This window comes from Canis lupus, chromosome 11 (genome assembly GCF_048164855.1).
Source record: "Canis lupus baileyi chromosome 11, mCanLup2.hap1, whole genome shotgun sequence".
In the NCBI taxonomy this organism is placed as follows: Eukaryota; Metazoa; Chordata; class Mammalia; order Carnivora; family Canidae; genus Canis; species Canis lupus.
Window position 1 is genome coordinate 66,975,762 of NC_132848.1, and position 21,040 is coordinate 66,996,801.

At 35.5% G+C, this 21,040-nt stretch overlaps 1 protein-coding gene across 7 annotated transcripts in view; it reads left to right on the plus strand.

Annotated features, from left to right (window-relative positions):
• AFTPH (aftiphilin) overlaps nt 1-21,040 on the plus strand; it is a 66,869-nt gene that overhangs the window by 20,585 nt on the left and 25,244 nt on the right. For 4 of the 7 annotated variants that reach the window (XR_012003624.1, XM_072768618.1, XM_072768612.1 and 1 more), the window contains 2 exons: nt 6,233-8,196; nt 20,889-21,040. Coding sequence is in view for 6 of the 7 variants with exons in the window: in XM_072768618.1 (XP_072624719.1) it covers nt 6,265-8,196; nt 20,889-21,040 (2,084 nt within the window). In the remaining variant the exon portion in view is untranslated. Of the gene's footprint in view, nt 1-86; nt 233-1,096; nt 1,148-6,232; nt 8,197-20,888 lie in introns of those variants that run through there. The other 3 variants (XM_072768613.1, XM_072768616.1, XM_072768614.1) reach the window with 3 other exon arrangements.

Below are 21,040 nucleotides of genomic sequence, written 5' to 3' on the forward strand. Positions count from 1 at the left end.
TGCGAATTCATCAAATACTTCAATTAACAAATAATACTTCAACTAAAAAATTTTACTGAGTTGCCCTGGACACTGAAGAATTTTCTGAAAAGTTCCAAGCCTCCTCCACACTGGCTGGTTGGCATTCTTGACTGAAACTTGAGAGTGACATTCTCTTAAATCGTTGAAGGATGAATTGGACCAAAGGCAAGACCTGCAGGAAGGGAATCTGTAGCCCAAGTTCTTCCCATCAGTATGTGACACAGTTTAGAGAAATAAGGAAATGTTCATAGTCAGGGAGGCTGACAGAGCCTATTGTATCTAGAAGGAGAAAGAGAATACTTTGTCAAGATGTGGCAGGAAGGACTATTTTTTGTATTGTTGGTGTGATTATAAAGTTGCTGATTCAGAAATACAAAAACCTGTACATAAATGTTGTTAGCATCTTTAATATGTATACTATTTAAATATACTATTGGTACATATATTAAGGTTATGTTTATGTAAAGTTTAGGTACTACTTAAAATAATAAAGTATAGGAAATAACCCATATGTCATTCAGTTGATGAGTGAGAGAACAAACTGGTATATCTGTACTATAGAATACTAGTTAGCCATAAAAATAATTGACCTATTGATACATGTAATAACCAGGATGGACCGTAAGGGCATTATATTTAGTGAAAAAAGTCAACTTCAAGAAGTTGCATACTGTATAATTTCATTTACATAACACTTTTGAAATGACAGAACTATGCAGACAGAAAATAGATCAGTGGTTGGCCAGGGATAGGGTGGGGGAGAAGGAGCAATTCTGTATCTTGATAATTGTAGTTACAAAGATTTGGGGATCCCTGGGTGGCGCAGCGGTTTGGCGCCTGCCTTTGGCCCAGGGCGCGATCCTGGATACCTGGGATCGAATCCCACGTCGGGCTCCCGGTGCATGGAGCCTGCTTCTCCCTCTGCCTGTGTCTCTGCCTCTCTCTCTCTCTGTGTGTGTGACTATCATAAATAAATAAAAAAAAAAAAAAAAAAAAAACAAAGATTTGTACATGGGATCAAGTTAAACAGAACTACACACAAAAGCTTTTTTTTTTTTTTTCTTTTTTTTTTAAGGTGAAGACTGAATAAGGACTGCAGTCTAGGTAATAGTAATGTTTCAACAAGGTCAGTTTCCAGGTTTGCTATTGTCCTAGAGCTATATAAGATTCACCATTAGGGGGAGCTAGATGAAGGCTATACATATGGTGTCTGTTATTTTTGCAACTTTATGCTAATCTATTATTGTTTCAAAACAAAGAGTCAAAAAAAATAAGGTATATTGTACACCTGTGTTCAACAACGTTATTCACAACAGCCAAAAGGTAGAAGTAACCCAACTGTCTATCAACAGATGATAGTATATACATACAATGGAATAATATTCAGCCTTGAAAAGGATGAAATTCTGACACATGCTACACAAAATATATGAACCTTGAGGACATTATGCTAAGTGAAATAAGCCAGTCACAAAAGGATATCTATTGTGTAATTCCACTTATATGAGGTACTCTAGAGCAGTCCAATTCGTGGAGAAAAAACAATGCTGGTTGCAGGATCTGGGAGGTGGGAGAATGGGGAGTTATGGGGAGTTATTGTTTAATGAGTACAGAAAACAGGTACCTGGGCGGCTTAGTTGGTTTAGTGTCTGATCTTGGTTTTAACTCGGGTCATGATCTCATGGTTGTGGGCTCAAGCCACATGTCGGGCTCCATGCTCAATGCAAAGTCTGCTTCAGGTTCTTTCTCCCTTTTGTTCTCTCTCTCTCTCTCTCTCTGTCTCATCAATCAATCAGTCTTTTAAAAACATGAGTACAGAAAATATTTTAATATTTTGGAAGACAAAGATTTCTAAAGATGGATGGTGGTGATGGTTGTACAACAATGTGAATGTACTCAATGCCACTGAACTGTACACTAAAAAATGGTTAGAATAGTACATTTTTAATTTTTTTTTCATTTTTAAATTTTTTAAATAGGAATTTTTATGTATACTTTGCCAAAAAATTTAAAAAGAAGATACTTTATAAGTAACATGTATTTATTATACAACGTGCATATTTAAATGCAAACATAAATCTCCTTGAATACTTTTAATTTTTTAATTTTCATTTTGAGATGATCATAAACATAGAAAAGTTGCAAGTTCAGTACAAATAAGTGTTTTTCCAGAATAATTTGAGACTGTTACCAACCTGATGTCTCATCTCTCCCAAGTATTTCAGTGTGCATTTCTGACAACCAAAGACACTCTCTTACGTGACCACCATACTACCCTCAAAATCAAGAAATTAGCATCAACACGTTGCTCCTTGGACTCTATTCAGATTTCACAGTCGTCCCAATAATGACCTGTACAGAAAGGGAAGCCAGTTGAAAATTATGTGTTGAATTTACTTGTCATGTCTCTAGTCATCTTCAATTTGGAAGAGTTTTTAAGTCTTTCCTTAATTTTCATGACATTGATACTTCTGAAGATTACAGGCCAGTTGTTTTGTAGACTGTGTCTCAATTTGAATTTGTCTGAAGTTTCCTCATGAATAAATTCAGGTTGTGTATTTTGGTCAGGAATATTGCAGGAGTGATCCTGTGTTCTTGTTACATCTTGTCAGGTGATACATGATTTCAGTATTCCCATTACTAATCATGTTCACTTTGATCATTTGATGAAGTGTCAGCCTTCACCACTGTAAAGTTACACTTTGTTCCTTTGTAATTGAGTATGTTGTGGGGAGATATTTTGAAACTGCAGTATCTTACATGTTTGTATCTGAGGACTGATAGTTGATTCTTTTATTTGGTGGATTATAATCCAATATTATCTTTATTTTGATGCTCAAATTGTCACCGATTTTACCACTAGGAATCCCTTCAAGCTGGCTTTTGTGTCCTTTTGACATGTTGGTATCATTATGAATGCTTTTAAATTTAAAAAAGAGTAATCATGATATTAATGGCTACATGGCATCCTATTGGGAGGACAAAGCGTAATTTGTTTAAATAATCCCTTTGGAACATTTTTGTTTTACTTTTAAGAAAAAAAAAAAAAAAACAGGGATGCCTGGGTGGCAGTGGTTGAGCATCTGCCTTCGGCTCAGGGTGTGATTCCAGGGTCCTGGGATCAAGTCCTGCATTGGGCTCCCTGCTCAACAGGGAGTCTGCTTCTCCCTCTGCGTGTATCTCTGCCCCTCTCTCTGTCTCTCATGAATAAATAAATAAAATCTTTAAAAAAAAACCATACACAGTTTGTATAATATAGCCAGATTGCCTTCTGGAAGCCTTCTAACAATTTACACATCCACAGCAGTATGTGTGTGCAAATGTCCTTTTCTCCACACTCTCATTAACAATCAGTATTTTTAAATAATAGGAACTTCATAATCAGGGAAACTTTTAGAGGCCAAATTGCCTTGTATAAGCATTGTAAGGGGTTATCAGGACTCTGGACAAAGGAGGAAAGTAGGGTTTATATGTATCTTTTACTATTTTTTTTTCCTTTTCTCTTTAAATCAGCAGAAAAGGTATCTCAGAAGTAAAGCCATAATTTTCTTATTTATGATGCTGGTTTTGTAAGGAAGACAGTTTAAAATAGATATATTACAATGGAGTCTTTTTCTTTTCTTGTGATTTATTCAATTTCTTTCAAATAACTCTCAGTGACTGACCAGTCATTGACCTCAAAAATCCTTTTCAAAATTCTGAAGTCATTCTCTACTAACCAGCTGTATGACCTTTGGGAAAGTTGCTTATCAGTAGGCTTCATTTTCCTCATATCTAATTAAGTTAAGTAGTTTCTAAGGTATCTTCTCCCTAAAGCTGGAAGATCTTACGAAATTTTGTTCTGAGAGTTAGAAGTGGTTGTTTTGTTGAGCTTACAAAACTGGTTGAATTTTGTAGTAAAATATTTTCCTCGTGTATCTAATTTTACAAATGTGAATTGCAGGAAATATTCATTGGGCTTCAGTTCATTGGAACTATCAATTTATGGGCTGGTTTTGTTCTAAGACTTCTGTTGTTTATTCTCCTTTGCTTCTAATGTAAATCTGTCTTGTGGCCCTTTTGACTATTTAGTACAAAGAAACAGGATAGCCCAGACACAGATTCCATTTAAGAGTTAAGTGTATATAGAAAGCAGATATCATAGACTAATGGGTATGGAAAGGATTACTCAGTAAATGGGATTATGACAATTGCTTGGCCATTTAAAAGAAAAAAATGCTTAGACCTTTGCTTTAGATCATATATCAAAATAAATTATTAAAAAAAACTAAATGCAAAGAAACCACCTGAGGTAGAAAAAAATAAAATTGTATATTTATTAAATCTCAAGTTTATATGAAAGCAAAATAATGAAAATTACTAATGGAAAGTTGATTTGATCTCTTACAAATTAACTTTAGAAAATAGTTTGGCAGTTTCTTATAAAGTTAAACTTACACTTAGGTGTAACTGAGCATTTGCACCCCAGGGAATTTATCTTAGAGAAATAAAACCTCATGATCAGATAACAATCTGTATACAAATATTGATAGCAGCTATATTTGTAATTATTTGTAATTAGAAACAATCCAAATGCCCTACAGTGAGTGAACAGAGAAACTGTGAGCCCTTTTATAACAGTACTCCTTGGCAACAAAAAAAGAAAACTCTTGACATGTAACAACATGGATGGATCTCAAGGGCATTAAGTCGAGTGAAGAAAAACCAACTTCAAAGAATTACGTATTATATAATTCCATTTACATAATACTTGTGAAGTAGCAAAATTATAATAATGGATAATAGATCAGTGGCTGGCAGGAGTTAGGGCTTAGAGGAGGGTGTGAATATTGAGAGGTAACAACAGAGTTTCTTTATATTGATGAATATTACTGAACTATTTTTGCAGGCAGTGCTTATCTCAATTATAGTCTTGGTTATTTGAATCTAATCTGCACATGTGATAAAATTTCATAGAATTACACACAAAACTGGTGAAATCTAAATAAGGTCTGTACCTGAGTTAATAGTGTTGTACTGATGTCACTTTTCTGGATTGGTTATGTACTATCGTTATTTACCATATTATCGTTGTGGAAAACTGGATGGAATATACATGAGAACTCTCTACTGTTTTTGTAACTTCAAGTCAGAAATGGTTTCAATATTGAAAATTATTTTAAAAAATTAAATAAACTGGGGTACATCCAGACAACAGAATATTATTCAGTGCTAGAAAGAAATGAGCTATCAACCATGAAAAGACATGGAGGAAGCTTGGATACATGTTACTAAGTGAGAGAACCAATCATATAGTATGTACAGGCTACATACTATGTGACAGACTATATGATTCCAATTATATGATATCCCCAAAAAAGGCAAAACTATGGAGACAGTAAAAAGATCAGTGGTTGCCAGGGGCAGGGGAGAGAGAAGAATATAATGGGTAGAACAGAAGGTTTTTAGGGCATTGAAATTACTCTCTGTGATAATGTAATGGTGGATACATATGATGCATTTGCCCTTACCCATAGAATGTACAACGCCAAGAGCAAACCCTAACATAAACTATGGACTTTGGGTGATAATGATGTGTGTCAGTGTAGGTTCATCAGTTGTAACAAATACACCACTCTGGTGTAGGAGTCCATAATAGAGGAGGCTGTGCATGAATAGGGTTAGGGAAGATATAGGAATTCACTGTACCTTCTGCTCAATTTTTAGTGAACCTAAAACTGCTCTAAAAAGTCTATTAAAAAAATGGGTCAGAAATAAACATTGAACAGCAAGGTGAGGAATATATTTGTAGCAATTATTAGAGATAAAATTTATTTTCATGTCTTATTTATAAAGAACTCATATAAATCCATAAGACAGACCCTGAATCCTCTGTAGACTGGAAAGAGAACTCCAGAGAACAAGCAAGTGCCCCAAGAGAGAATTTTGTAGATACACTTTTGTGTTTACTCAAAAATTTTTGGAAACCTCAAATTCAGTAATGTAATACCACTGTTCTTGGAAACGTGCCCTGGAAGAAAGATTTTTTTTTTTTTTTTTTTTTTTGCCATTATAACTGTGTAATCTCACCTAAGAGAAAAATAATTTAAAGGATACAAACAGAGCACTGTAATTTGCATTGTTTTGAAATAGCTTTGAGACAATTTTGAAAGACCTTACTGTATATAATCTGTTCCCTCCAAAAAAAAAAAAATCTGTTTTTTTTTTCCAGGTGTAAATTAATCATTTGAAAGCAATTGAACAATGGAGCCAGACATCATTCGAATGTACTCTTCATCCCCACCACCACTAGACAATGGAGCCGAGGATGACGATGATGATGAATTTGGGGAATTTGGTGGGTTTTCAGAAGTGAGCCCTTCTGGTGTAGGGTTTGTTGATTTTGATACACCAGATTATACTCGTCCCAAGGAAGAGTTTGTACCTTCAAACCATTTTATGCCAATTCATGATTTCTCAGAAAATGTAGATAGCCTTACTAGCTTTAAGTCCATTAAAAATGGTAATGATAAAGAAATCAGAGCTGAACTTTCTCCTCCTGTGGAAGGACAGTCTGATGTTTTACTTTCTACCACCAGCAAAGAAATAATTTCATCTAAAACTTTAGATACTTCCATTGATGGCATAGAAAGTCCAGAAGATTTAAATACTATAGTGAAGCAGAGACAGAATGTTGGAACGCCTGAAAGTTTCTCTCCAGGAGATTTTAGAACTGATATGAACATTGTTCATCAAAACAAGCAGTTAGAGAGCTGCAATGGTGAAAAGCCTCCTTGTCTGGAGATTCTGACAAATGGGTTTGCAGTACTGGAAACTGTAAATCCTCAGGGAACAGATGATCTGGACATTGTAGCTGATTCAAAAGGAAGAAAGCCTCTTAGCACTCATAGTACTGAGTATAACTTAGACTGTGTACCTAGTCCTGCTGAGGAATTTGCAGATTTTGCCACATTTTCCAAAAAGGAAAGGATACAACTAGAAGAAATAGGATGTGAAATTTTGAATGATAAAGAAGCATTAACCATTCAGGAAAACAATAAAATTAATAGAGTCAGTGAACTTAATTCTGTAAAAGCAATGTCTTTGGGTAGAAGTTTTGACGAAAAAGGAGACATTGATGGAGAGGATCAGGTTTGTGTCTCAGAAATAAACAGAATGAGTACCAGAGGTTTCAGTACTGAAAAGCAACGCCTTCCAACATTGCAACAGGATGAATTTTTAAAATCAAGTGTTCAGTCAAAGCCTTGGAGTTTGGCAGACTCAGCTGATAATTTAGAAGCCAGCATAAGAGAAGACGAGTATAAAACTGAGGAAAAACTTGATTTATTTACTTCAAAGTGTGCTGACCTGTGTATGGATTCTATTAAAACTTCTGATGCCGATGATGAAGTTGGTTCTTCCAAAGAAGAAAGTAAAAAGTTTACTTATTCCCAAAGCCCCAGTATTGATCCCACAGAAGAAAGTGTTCTGGATGATTCTATAAGTGTAAAAAATGGTGACAGTAGTAATGATTTTGTGACTTGCAATGATACTAACGAGGATGAGTTTGGGGACTTTGGCACAGCCAGTGGCGCAACTCCACCTTTCGTTACTGGTACTCAAGATTCAATGAGCGATATCACTTTTGAAGAGTCCTCAGAGCACTTTCCACATTTTAGTGAACCAGGTGATGACTTTGGAGAATTTGGGGATACAAATGCTGTTTCTTGCCAAGATGAAATTATATTTACTGAATCCGACCTAAAACAGACTTCTGATAGTTTATCAGAGGAATGTAAATTGAGAGGAAAGTCTACTGGAACAGGCACTGATCCTATTTCAAAACTGGAAATTGGGCAAGAAGGTGAATTTGGAGATTTTGATTCTGTGCCAAATATTCAAGATGACTGCAGTGCTTTTCAAGACTCTGATGATTTTGCAGACTTCAGTTCAGCTGGGCCTAGCCAGGTTGTAGATTGGAATGCTTTTGAGGATGGACAAAAAGATAGTTGTTCTTGGGCTGCTTTTGGAGACCAGGCTACTGAATCGCACCATCGAAAGGAAGCTTGGCAGTCACATAGGACAGATGAAAAGATTGATACTCCAGGAACCCCCAAAATGCACAGTGTCCCTTCAGCAGCTTCCAAAGGAGCAGTTGCTGGTGGCCATTTACAGGAAACAGCCACTTCAGTTCAGGTATTTACTGATACTCTATTTTGTATGACATATTAATTGCTGTAGAGGCTTTTCAGAAAGTATTTTTAAATTGGGTGGGTACCTATTGAAGGAGTCTCATAATGCTTGGTTTGTAGATTATATTTTTCACAACCCTTTGGTAAACTTTCAATAGACAATCCTATAGTAAGTAATGCTTGGTAAGGTTTTTCTTTATCTCAGTGAATTTAGTACTTACAGAAATCCATCAGCTTGCTTTTTGATTAACATAAATACCACTTATGTAAAAAATTCATTCATTAGCTAATTATTCCAATGAATCCTTCAGTTTTTACCTTTACAGTCATTTAAGAAAGATTAAAGCGAGATGTAGAAGATTTTTTTTTAAGTTTCAGAAATAATGTCTCTTAATTTTGCCCACCAAGAGACCTAGGAAATTAGAATCAAGTTTCCATTTTTTGAAGATTGATTGATTGATTTGAGAGAATGAGAGAGAGAGAGAGAGAGAGAATTGACGTGCACCAGCTGGGGAGGAGCAGGGGAAGAGGGAGAGAGGGAAAGAATCCTCAACAGACTCCCTGCAGAGCCTGACCAAAGAGGGGCTCTGCTGACTCAGCTACCCAGGTGCCCCTAAAGTACAGTTTTGAGTGCAGGACAGAACAAGCAGAATTTTAAACCTCAGCCTGTGCTGAAGGCTGTAGGGAATTGAAGGACAGAAAGAGAATTTGAGCAAAGCAGATTTGGATTTCATAATTTGACAATGACTAAAGACCTAGGATGAGAGTTTGAGAAGGATCAAGGGTTAGACCTAGAACAAGAAACAGTCATAGGTTGACTTACTGTGGCTGTATTTATTTGCTTATAGTTTCTTACAAACGTACATTTTTGTTCACACTTTTTGGGGAGTAGGTATGTCAGGGAGAATATTTTTATCCTCCAGCACCTGTACTTTATCCTTTTCTGTTCCAGACTCTTTCAGAGACGATTCATCAAGATTTATTCTGACCTAAAGTAGCCCCTAGAGATATATTTTGATATCCAGGCTGTTCCACAGTCATGAATTGTACCCTGTGCTAAACCTAACGTTTCCTCAACCCCAGAGGTGTTAAAAAGAGCACTCCCTAGAACATTACTGCTTTGCATTGACAGTTGATAGAAGGAACACTTGTCTCACCAGCTTTTTTTAAAGATCCTGAGGACAAAATCAGAGTCTGCAAATTCTTCCATTTATCTTTTGCTAAGCAAACCATTTTCAGTTGGAAGTATTTCCAAAGTCTGGATGTTAATTGAAATGGTTATACATCGTTGCTTTGATACATGAAGATATTATTATGATATTATCAGGTGGTATATACAGCTAATCACTTTTCATTTGACTTTGAGTGTCTGAACAGCTTAATTTGCTAATTCAGTTATTATATGGTTTGGCTAATGTGTATTATTCCTGTTGATTAATTAATTATTGAAGTAGAAGCTTTCAGTTTTAAACAAGGAGTAAACTAATTATATAATGCAAAGCCAAGACTGTTGATGGTTGATTTTGACCTAATCCTTTCCCTATTTAGTTTCATCTTAGTAAGGTGACACTGGTATTGAATGATCTTTAATTTATAGCCCTAGAACTTGTAACATCATGAGATAATAAATTTTTAAAAGTATGACCACTTCAAAAAGGACTTTTTTGCATTACACAAGTTGATTAAAGTTATTTATAATTTGATAACTGGGTATAAGAGGTAATAAAGTATATAAGCTTTGTATAACCTTACAAATCTGAGTTCAAATCTTGACTCAGCCTCTTATAAGCTTTATGATTTTGTAAGTTACTTCTGAGCTCAGGTGTTTGTAAAAAAAAAAAAAAAGAGAGAGAGAGAGAGATAATATCCACTTCAAGGGACTTTTGTGAAGACAAAATGACAGGAAATTTTAAAGTGAATGAAAAAATCCACTGAAAAATAAGAATTTTGTAGTATGATTCTATTTTGTAAAGATAAAGCAAAAATTGTGTGGATGTGGCAAGATACATTAAGACTTCCCAAGATTTGTTTGGCTCAGTCCTTAGACTTTTATTTTTGCTGAATAGATTTGGGAAATGAGCAGAACTTAGAGATGGATTTTGGAAAGGAGAAATTGTTAGAAGGGGCTGGAAGATAAGTTTAGAAGGAAGTTGAGGTACGGAAATGGGTAAGCCCCTACTCGGTAAATGACGAGTTGGAAGTGATATTCGTTCTTATTCTGCTGTTGTGAAAGAGGCTTGTGGCCTGCAGTTTCTTCCTTTTCCCAAACATGCTGGAAAAATACATTAATCTAAGTCCCCTAGGAGAGGATTAGATTTACTAGCATTTTTCCTAAAATGTTTCATCTGCTTGCTACAGTGTTGGGGACAGAACAGAAATCCTCTTTTTTTTTTTTTTTTTTTTTTAAGATTGATTTATTGTAGAGAGCATGCACAAGCATGGTGAGGGGCAGAGGCAGGGTGGAGAGAGGGAGAGAGAGAAGCAGACCCCCCACTAAGTACAGAGCGCGACACAGAGCTCGATCTGAGGACCCTGAGATCAAGACCTGAGCTGAAATCAAGAGTTGGACACTTAACCAACTGAGCCACCGAGGTGCCCCTAATGACAGTGAACATTAAGTTTTTAATGGTGGAATTTAGAATGATTTTTTCCTTTTAAATTTTACCTGAATGTAACAATTCTGTCCTGAACAGAGTATCTTCAAGTCCTTTTGTCCAAATTCGGCTTTGGCAGAATGTTGTGAGTCTTTCAGAATTCATAGCTTAGTTAATTCATTTAACAAACATGGGAAACAATTCTGTTTCAAGAAATGAGTGCAGTTGTCATTTCAGATTTCTATTTCTCACTATAACGTTGTCTGGGTCTCTGTTTTTTAGTACTTTCTTTTTTTCTGGCTACCAAAAGGATATCTTAATATTTTAATAAAATATGTCTTCCTTGGATCAAGAGACAGTTTTATTGCAGCTTTATTGTAATAACTTATTACTTAGTGAGAAGTCAACCAAAAAGAAATCTTCCAAACTTGTAAAATGTTCTTAGTCAAACTACTTCTTAAATGTGGGTCTAGCAAGCCTCAGAGAGTTCAAGCCTTGATATAAAACCATACATGACCATGTACTGCGAAATCTTCTTCCCTTTCAGTGAACATTGTTTTCTGAGAACACAGGGATCAATATATTTTATTTTCTTGTTAACATTCTCATAAATTGTAGAGGAAAACAAGTAGTGGTATCTCTGTTGAACAAATTGGAAAAGAGGTCCAAGCTGTTCTTCGGTTTTTAGGCTAAGATTCAAAACAAAAAGATGATTTAAAAAAATCCTCCTTAATTTCGAAGCAGTCCTCTTTTCCAAAAGACCATTATGTATGTAGTTTTAACTGATTTCTTTCTTCCTTCCTTTCCTTTCTTCCTTTCTTTTCTTCCTTCCTTCCTTTCTTTTCTTTCCTTCTTTCCTCCCTTTTCTTTCCTTCTTTCCTCCCTCCTGCTCTCCCTCCCTTCCTTCTACCTGTTAATATTCCAGAAAGGAAATCTGATTGAAATAACTAAGATTACTTGTTCGTACATGTATGGTAAAGGAAGTTAATATTGTACGTACTACATTTAACTCTGAGCTTTTGTAAAATTTTTAAAATATTGCTGTGGATGTTATTTGAGAATGTAGGTAATTGGTAAGTAATCTCTTTATATTACTCGACTATAGAAAAGGAACCAGGAGTAGTTTTTTTCTTATTAGCTATCTACTTGATAATGCTACTGAGAGGTGCTACTAGATGAAGATTTTTTTTGAGAGCCTTAAAAATTAAGAGTATCACAAAAAGAAAAAGGAAGAGAATTATTAATACTTTGGCTTATTTTACTTTTAAATTAAATTTTTGGTTCACCAGAAAGTCAGCATTCTCAAACTGACTCTTAACTCCACATTTTTACCTTTGTTTATTTTATCATCTGCCTAAGATACATGCAAGGTTTCCCTTCTGTGGATGAACACCTGAACTTATTACTGAAAAAAGAAGTAAGCAACCAAATAAAGAAATTAAGTGGTCAAAAGATACAAACTTCCAGTTATAAAATAAACGAGGGGATGTAATGTATAGCATGGTGCTATAGTTAATAACATTATATTTTATAACTGAAAATCTCTAAGAATATAGATCTTAAAAGTTCTCTTGACAAGAAAAGAAAAATTTGTAACTATGTGTGGTGATGGCTGTTAAATAGGTGTATTGTGATCATTTTGCAGTATATACATATCAAATCGTTACGTTGTACACCTAAAACTAATATATGTCAATTATATCTCAATTTTTAAAAAGAAAGAAATTGAGATTTTGGCCTTAGAGCTCTTTGCTTACTTGAAGTATCTGGATAGCAATTTCTTTTGTTATTTTTCCCCTCAGGAAATTAGAAATTCTGGTCTCTAGTTCCAAAATAGGTAAAAATACTTCACTAGATTTACCCACAACTTGCACAGAAGGGGCTAACCATCTTTTTAGAACAGGTGAATATTACAGTTGGTCACTCTTGATAAAGTATACAATTGTAGATTGTATTTGATATCTTACTAAATATTTAATGGTGGCAAGGCATAAGGTAACCTATTAAATGGAAGGTTAAATTACCCAGTGGATTTTGTGTTTCTTCTAAACTTCCACTTAAGAGCAAAATCTAATGCTATCCGTGTTAAAATTATTAGCATTAATCAACTTTTGTTCTGAAGGAAAAAAACTAACTAGATACATGTTGAAGGAACTTTAGGAATTGCCGTAAATACAAGCTACTTTAAAGGAGATCTGAATTGAGTGGCATAAGAACCAGAGTCTTGAATCCTAGGTGCTAGTCTTATGCACCCCTTTGGAAAACTTAATGAGATTTTCAATATACTTTTTATACTCCAGTATAATTATTTATAAAGTAGAGGTATATTAGGGTTCTCCAGAGAAACAGAACCAGAGAGACTTATTAAAAGGGATGGCTCAAGTCTTTTGGAGGTAAAGAAGTCCCAAATACAGTCCTAAAGCTGTCTTCAGTTGATCAGATGAGGACCACCCATATTAGAGAAGACAATGAGCTTTACCCAGTCTGCCATTTCAAATGATAATCTCATCCAGAAACACTTCCACACACATACATCTAGAATAATGTTTGACCAGTCATCTGGGCAGGGGCACTTCATGTCCTAGTCAAGTTGACACATAAAATTAACCACCAGAAGAGGGAGTGCTATTTGTCCCTGTACAGCTTTCAGGGTTTCAGGAGATTTGCAACCTGTTTGTGACTGGGACCTACCAACTGGGAAGCTCTGCACTCGATAATATGACTTGTTTACATCAGTGGGTAAAATGAAATGATTGCTTATATACCTCCTACTCTAAACATCGAGATATGAGAGAACTGAGAATGAGTGTAAGTGAATGCATACTTGATGCTTTGCCCCCGTTGATGAATTTAACCATTGGGTAGTAGATCATTTGTGCTTTCCCAGAAATCACATCTGGTTTGAAAAAGTAGTAACTGTTATTATAGAGACATTCAAGGTAATAAAGGACCCTGGTAGGAGAATAAATTTATGACAAATGAGAAAATTGGGAAAGATAAAAAAGCCAGTGTACCCTTGAGAGTAACATAGCTAGGGCCACATGTGACTTTAATGTGACTTACCTCTAAAAGATATTTAAAATTCTATTTTGTGACTTGGTATAAAGATGAGGATGTTAATACCTATTTTTAAAACATTTTCATAGGGACAGCTGGGTGACTCAGCGGTTGAGCATCTGCCTTCACTCAGGGCATGATTCCAGGTCTGGGGATCGAGTCTTGCATCGGGCTCCCTGTGGGGAGCCTGCTTCTCCCTCTGCCTGTGTCTCTGCCTCTCTCTCTCTGTCTCTCATGAATAAATAAATAACATCATTAAAAACCATTTTCATAAATCCCTAAAGTTATGTGGGCCTTGGGCCCTGGCAGTAGTATAGTGCTTAAAAGCAACACTCTAGAGTCATACTGCTAGACTGAGGTCCAGGTTTCAGCACTAACTTGTATTAGTCACTTCCCTGAACCTTAGATTTAGAGAATAATAGTACTTATTAAAATCTCTCATTCTGAAGGTAAAATGAAAGTGTGCATGTAAAGGTGCTTACCACATTGTCTCGCACCATAATAAGTGCTCAACAAATGTTAGTTACCGGATCCTCTCAGAAATGAACTTCTTGGAAAATGGTCTTTAAAGGTGCAAAGAAATAGTGTTGCCAACTGAAGTTTATGGTGAATGGCAGAAAGTAATAGTGGGCAAATAAGAATTTGAGTGAGAATGCCTCTATTTCTGGCTATATACTCATCTGTCAAACTATTTTGAGAAGAAAGCTACTGCTTTGGGCTAGTTTCCATTCTCAGAATAGTTTTGGCAGATTAGGAACTCTTCTGAATACTAGTGCCCTCCTTCTTTGTCCTAGCACTGGACGTAAATAGGGAAAATAAAATGGACTCTGGCATCTGCCTTGAATGGTATTTGACTTTCAAGTCTACATGTATCAGCTCCCAGTTCTTACAATGTGTACTGGCCAGATGTGCTGCTGTTTGCCGTAGGCTGAGAATTTGATGCACATGTGAACTGAAGAACAAGACTGAGTTTACGTAACTGATATTCAGCTAAACCAGTCACTAGTTCTCTAAGTCCAAATTCAAGGGAGAACTAACGACTGCTTTTCCTATATGACTTTGGAGTTAAAGGCATTTAAAAGTCAAGTAATTAATGTGAATATTATTTCATTTAGTTTGCTATTCAGTTACGGTTGTAACCGTAAATAGCTAACTATTTAGTATGCTAAGTGTGTGGGCACTTGGCAACTTCTCATTAATTTACAGTGCAGCACTCTTTAGTAAAATGTACATTTTGCTTTGTTGAAAACTATGAATTGTAGTGTTAGATAAAATCATTGCTTTCTTAGGTATAGTCATCACCTCAGCAGTTAACAGTTGAATCTCTTATCTCATGGCTACAAATGTTTGAAAGACCACCAAAAGTGGGTAAAAGAATGATTTGGTGAAAATAGTAGGCTTTGGAGTTCAGACTTGGGATCAAATCCTTGCTGTGCACCGGACCAGCATGAGACTGTGGTTAGTCTCCCTGAGCTTTAGTTTGATTTGTTATACTAGAAACAATAGTATTTATCTTTGGGGTTTTTTATTTTAAAAAGATTCATAAAGTAGTATATATATATAATATCAAGCATAGTACCTAGTACATAAGGGATTCAATTATTTATATTTGTTACAATTATATAAATATATCCAACAATGGTTAGATGGCTTATAATAAGATATACTTTCATAAGTGGAACAAATATGCCCCCTGCAGTCTTAAATAAAAGTGAAGTGCTTTTTTCTTTCTTTCGTTCTTTTTCTTAATCTAGTGCACACTGATTTAGCTTACATTTCTGTATCAACTATGTACAGGAACCTAATACTGGAGATTCAAAATGAGACATAGTCCCATATAATTTTTAGAAATTTAACCTAGAACTGCTTTGATGACAGCATAATACAGTGTTTAAGAACAGACTCTGGAGCTATACTTCCTAGGTTAGGATTCAGCATGTAATATTCATCTGACTGGGAGCAAGTTAACCTCTTAGTGCTCCATTTTTCTCATCTAAAAAAGGGATGATAATATAGACTGTTACTTCCCTCCTGTGGTTTGTCTGTGTTCTTCTATGAGCTAATATTTGTAAAGCATTTAGAATAATGCCTGGCATGTGGTGAGCACTGTGTAAGCATTAAATAAAAAATATAATGCACCATATCAGACTTTGGCAGTTTCTAACTATGTTTCAGAGAACATCTTTTGATCTTTTACTGAATTTAGGCTCTCACTTTCCTGAACTGATTCGGGTTATACTTACATGGTTTGCTTTACATGTTCTGCCTTATCTGCCTAGGGAAACTCATGTAGCCAGTCTAACTTTACCATTAATTCCAAATATTAAATACAGTCTTTTAGAACTTTGCATCTAATGCAAGTCCACATGTACTGTAACATGTTAATAAACATTATTATTTAATTCACATCTTTTTCTGAATCAGCTATAAGGAGTTTAAAAATGTGTAGTGTTCCTATTTAATCAAAACCAGGAGTGGAAAAAAAAAAAAAACAGGAGTAGATTGCCTCTTATGGCTAGATAAATAAGAATTCTTAGAAGCAGGGTAATATTAAGTTCCATTTCATTCATACACAGAATAAGTCCAAGTTTAAATAATATTTCACTTTGTTAAACCTAGTATTGATGTAATATTAATTTTATTACTGATTTGGTTTTAAATTGTTATATGTATTAAACTGTGGCTGATAGTGTTGAGGGAAAAATTATATATATTATACAACAGTTAAAATTATTTAATAATTAAAACAACTTTTACCAGTAGCATGGTTTTGATATATAACTTATATCTCATGCTTAAATTTTTTGCTCAGAATAACAGTAATATTTTTTTTAATTTAGCGTGTGATTATTATCTGTTTTAGAAAATCTGTTTCTTGGGATCCCTGGGTCGCGCAGCATTTTGGCGCCTGCCTTTGGCCCAGGGCGCGATCCTGGAGACCCGGGATCGAGTCCCACGTCGGGCTCCCGGTGCATGGAGCCTGCTTCTCCCTCTGCCTGTGTCTCTGCCTCTCTCTCTCTCTCTGTGTGACTATCATAAATAAATAAAAATTTTTTTAAAAAATCTGTTTCTGGGAATCCCTGGTGGATCAGTGGTTTAGTGCCTGCCTTTGGCACAGGGTGTGATCCTGGAGTCCCGGGATCAAGTCCCACATCACGCTCCCTGCATGGAGCCTGCTTCTCCCTCTCCCTGTGTCTCTACCTCTCTCTGTCTGTGTCTCTCATGAATAAATAAATAAAATCTTTAAAAAAAAAAATCTGTTTCTTGAAAGAAACCTATCTGCTTGGTCACAAGAAAAACTGTTCTTATAGTGGGTTAATTTTTCTTCTGAGCATTATGTTATGTTCTTATACCTGTTCTATTTACCAAGTTATTTGGACTATATTCCATCATATTTTTTGAACTTGTAATTTTATTGCACTTCTTGGGAAGTAAAGCACTCTTAAACCCAATGCTGTTTACACACTTTGTATTTTATTTTATTTATTTATTTTACACTTTGTATTTTATATGTGATCACAATTTAAGTCATGAATGCCAAAGTGTCAACCAAAATGTTTACTAATCTACAAAGAGGGGCGCCTGGGTGGCCAGTTAAGCATCCAACTCTTGATTTTGGCTCAGATTATGATCTCAGGGTTGTGAGGGTGAGCCCCATTTCAGGCTCCAGACTGGGCCTGAAGCCAGCTTATGATTCTCCCTCTCCCTCTGCCCCATCCCCCCCTTTTTCTCAAAAAAACAAATTTTTTTAATAAAAAATAAAATCCACAATGAGTAGCAGGAAGAGGTTCTGTTTATACAAGTGGCTCTTAATGATAGACATTTTTAAATTGGTTCTTATTTTCCAATTCAAGAGGATCTTCAGGTGGGTGCAAAAATTTGGATTATTTCATTTCTTCTTATACTGTGGTAGAAATCGATAGATTGAAACAAGTATTTTCATAATGATTTTTTTTTAAAGATTTTATTTATTCATTCATGATAGACATAGGGAGAGAGAGAGGCAGAGACAAGGCTGAGGGAGAAGCAGGCTCCATGCCGGGAGCCTGATGTGGGACTTGATCCTGGGACTCCAGGATCGTGCCCTGGGCCAAAGGCAGGCGCTAAACCGCTGAGCCACCCAGGGATCCCTTCATAATGATTTAGAATGTTAAACAGTGGGGATCCCTGGGTGGCTCAGTGGTTTAGCACCTGCCTTCAGCCCAGGACGTGATCCTGGAGTCCCGGGATCGAGTCCCACATCGGGCTCCCTGCATGGAGCCTGCTTCTCCCTCTGCCTGTGTCTCTCCCTCTCTGTGTGTGTCTCATGAATGAATAAATAAATAAATAATCTTTAAAAAAAAAATGTTAAATAGTGGTAGAGAAACATCTCTAGTGAGATTTGAACCTAGATTTGACATTTATTTTATTCCTTTGTAGCCCACTGTGTTTCTATGTACCACCTGTATAATAACAATAGTAGTGAAAAAAGTTACCACTTTCTCGGCACACACTGGGTACCAAGTATTTAATCCTGTGGTTGGTTACCCACCCTGTGAGATTGCCCCTGATATTTTCAGTTTATAAATCCAGAAACTGAGTCTCACCCCTGGGTCCACAGTCCTCTATTGAAGTATTATATTACATCATACGTTTACTTCCTGGAATTAACTAGTAGCAAATGAAATTTGGCATGTATAACCATGAACAACATATTAGTAAGAAATTCTTCGTAGAAGATTCCCTTTTACCATCAGACTAGTTGTTTGGGTAGCTGGAAATTATACTTTTAAAGCAAAATGTCAGGAAATTTATTTTTCATCACAATCTTTGTTAATTCTGTTAGCTGCTTTCTTGTTGAATCGTTAAGAGTTCCTCCTTATGGTGGGTGGTCCTGTTCAGTTAGTAGGTTCTGATTATTTAAATCTTTGTTATTTATTGCTCTACCTCAGAGGTCAGCAAACTGGCCTATGAAACAAATCTATCCTGCTGGCTGTTTTAGTAAATAAAATTTCATTGGAACACAAGACACATATGTTTATAGATGGTGCAAAGCCGAAAATATTTACTGTCTAGCCCTGTATAGAAAAAATTTGCTGACCCCTGGTTTACTTCATTAAAGAAAATATATAAAGCAATTGAATGTAATATCTAACCACAAAGATAAATGGAACTTTCTTTTAAATTTTCCATGTAACTTACATTCTCCATGAGAAAAAGTTAGGTAGTAAGTAAAGACTTGAGGTGAATGTGATATTCTGTTTGTTCATGTACATTCCACTGATTTGAGAATTTGCTTACTGGTATACCTGGTAGTTAGGTGTAATATTGCCCAAATAACTGGATGTCTTTTGGGGTCATTTCTTTCTTCCTTTGATAAATATTTTTTCTTTCCCAAGAAGGATAACAAAGAGGATACAAGAGAGATTCAGTTTTAATTTACAGAGAAGTAAAATTTGGTCATATGTGAGTTTTTGTTTACCTTCCTTGCCCAGAAGGAGCCAGCGCTCATCATGTTTCCAATTAGATGGTTATCTGATCCCTTTAAAAGTAATGTCTGTCCATTCCCTCTGTTGAAGCAAGTAAGTATGGGTCCCCTTGACACACTCAAGTTTCACAAGCCTTGGGATCTTGAGTCTACTCTTTACTGTAGGTTTCATAATTGATACTGAGAACCTTTTCCCATATCACACACATGAATATAATGAAGGTGTTAGAGTAACTTTTGTAGAGATAACAGAAGAGCACCCTGAGACTAATTATTCATTGTTAAGTTTTTGCTCTGATACTGCTTCCAAAAGAGAGGTTTTAGTTTGAAAAACATGTTTGTGAAGATTTTTCCTTTTGTTTTGCATTTTCCTGTTTGCTGAGTATACTAAACAGCAGAAATCAAGCGTTAACTTGTTTTTGTTACTTGGCAGGAAATACTACCATGATGTGGCATTTCCTTGTACACTTGGTATCATTTCAGTAGTACACTTCCAACAGTCTTTAACTTCACAGTGTATATTCCTATTTGGTATTTAAGTAATAAATTGGAAAAAAATAGTAAATTGAGCTAAATTGAAAATATTTCCCATGTATCTGACATACAGTAAGGAAAGTAGGAATAAATGTTATTGTAGGCTGTACATGTAGAATAACCTAGTAGTACCCCCCAAAAATGTCAGTCAGTCTAAATTCAACAAGTTTTAATTAATGAAAATACTCCAAAATGCCAGCGTTCTCAGTGAAAGTACTCCAGGGAATATCCAGTCTTTGCATGGAGGAAAGGCAGTGTTCTATTAAAAAATACTTATATACACACCATATATAGAAGCGTAGAAAAAAATGGAATTTTTAAAAGATAACACAGATCATCAAAATGATAAGTGAGCTATTGAATTTCTTAGTAAAAATTGAGACATTCTTTCATACTTTGGTTCTTTTAGCAGCAGAGATATTTCGAAAAGGCTTTTAAAGTTCAAATGTTTATATTCAAGAAAAAGGTTTTGTCAACTATGACTGCATAATATTTTTCATAAACATCCAGTTTAAGTATTCTTAAATCTGGAGTACATGGGTGATCATAGGGAGCATCTCAGTGATGTAAATAATATGAATGCTGCCTGTTTGTTTTTCTGAATGTTTCTATTTGTTTTTTGGGGGGAGAGGGGTTGTTTTTTGTTTTTTGTTTTTTGTTTTTTTTTGGTTTGGGTAGATTATTCACACTTTGAGAATGATTTCTCACTGTACAATTGAATAATAATTTTTTCTTTGTGAATTCTGTAATAGATTAAATAAGGTAGTGTTTGTGAAGTACCAGATATGTTGCTTGGCATATAACTACATTTGTCACCACTGTATCACCATGATTACTTAATGTGATCACTTAGAACAATTGTTTTATGAGTAGTTATGCCCCTGTGTTTTCCTGTACCCTGACTGGTAGTTAACCTCCCTTTCTCTTATAGTGGTAAACAGGGTGCAGAGTTAGAGACGCGTGCGCGCGTGTGTGTATTGATGATAAAACTGACATTAAAATTAGAGAAATGAAAATAAACTTTTGGGGGGTGTTTTGATGCAGACAGCTTTATTAAACCGCCTGGAGCGAATTTTCGAAGCATGTTTTCCTTCAATACTTATCCCTGATACTGAAGAGGAAGTTACTTCCCTGAAGCACTTGCTGGAAACAAGCACCTTCCCATTAAAAACAAGAGAGGCCTTAGCTGAAAGTGG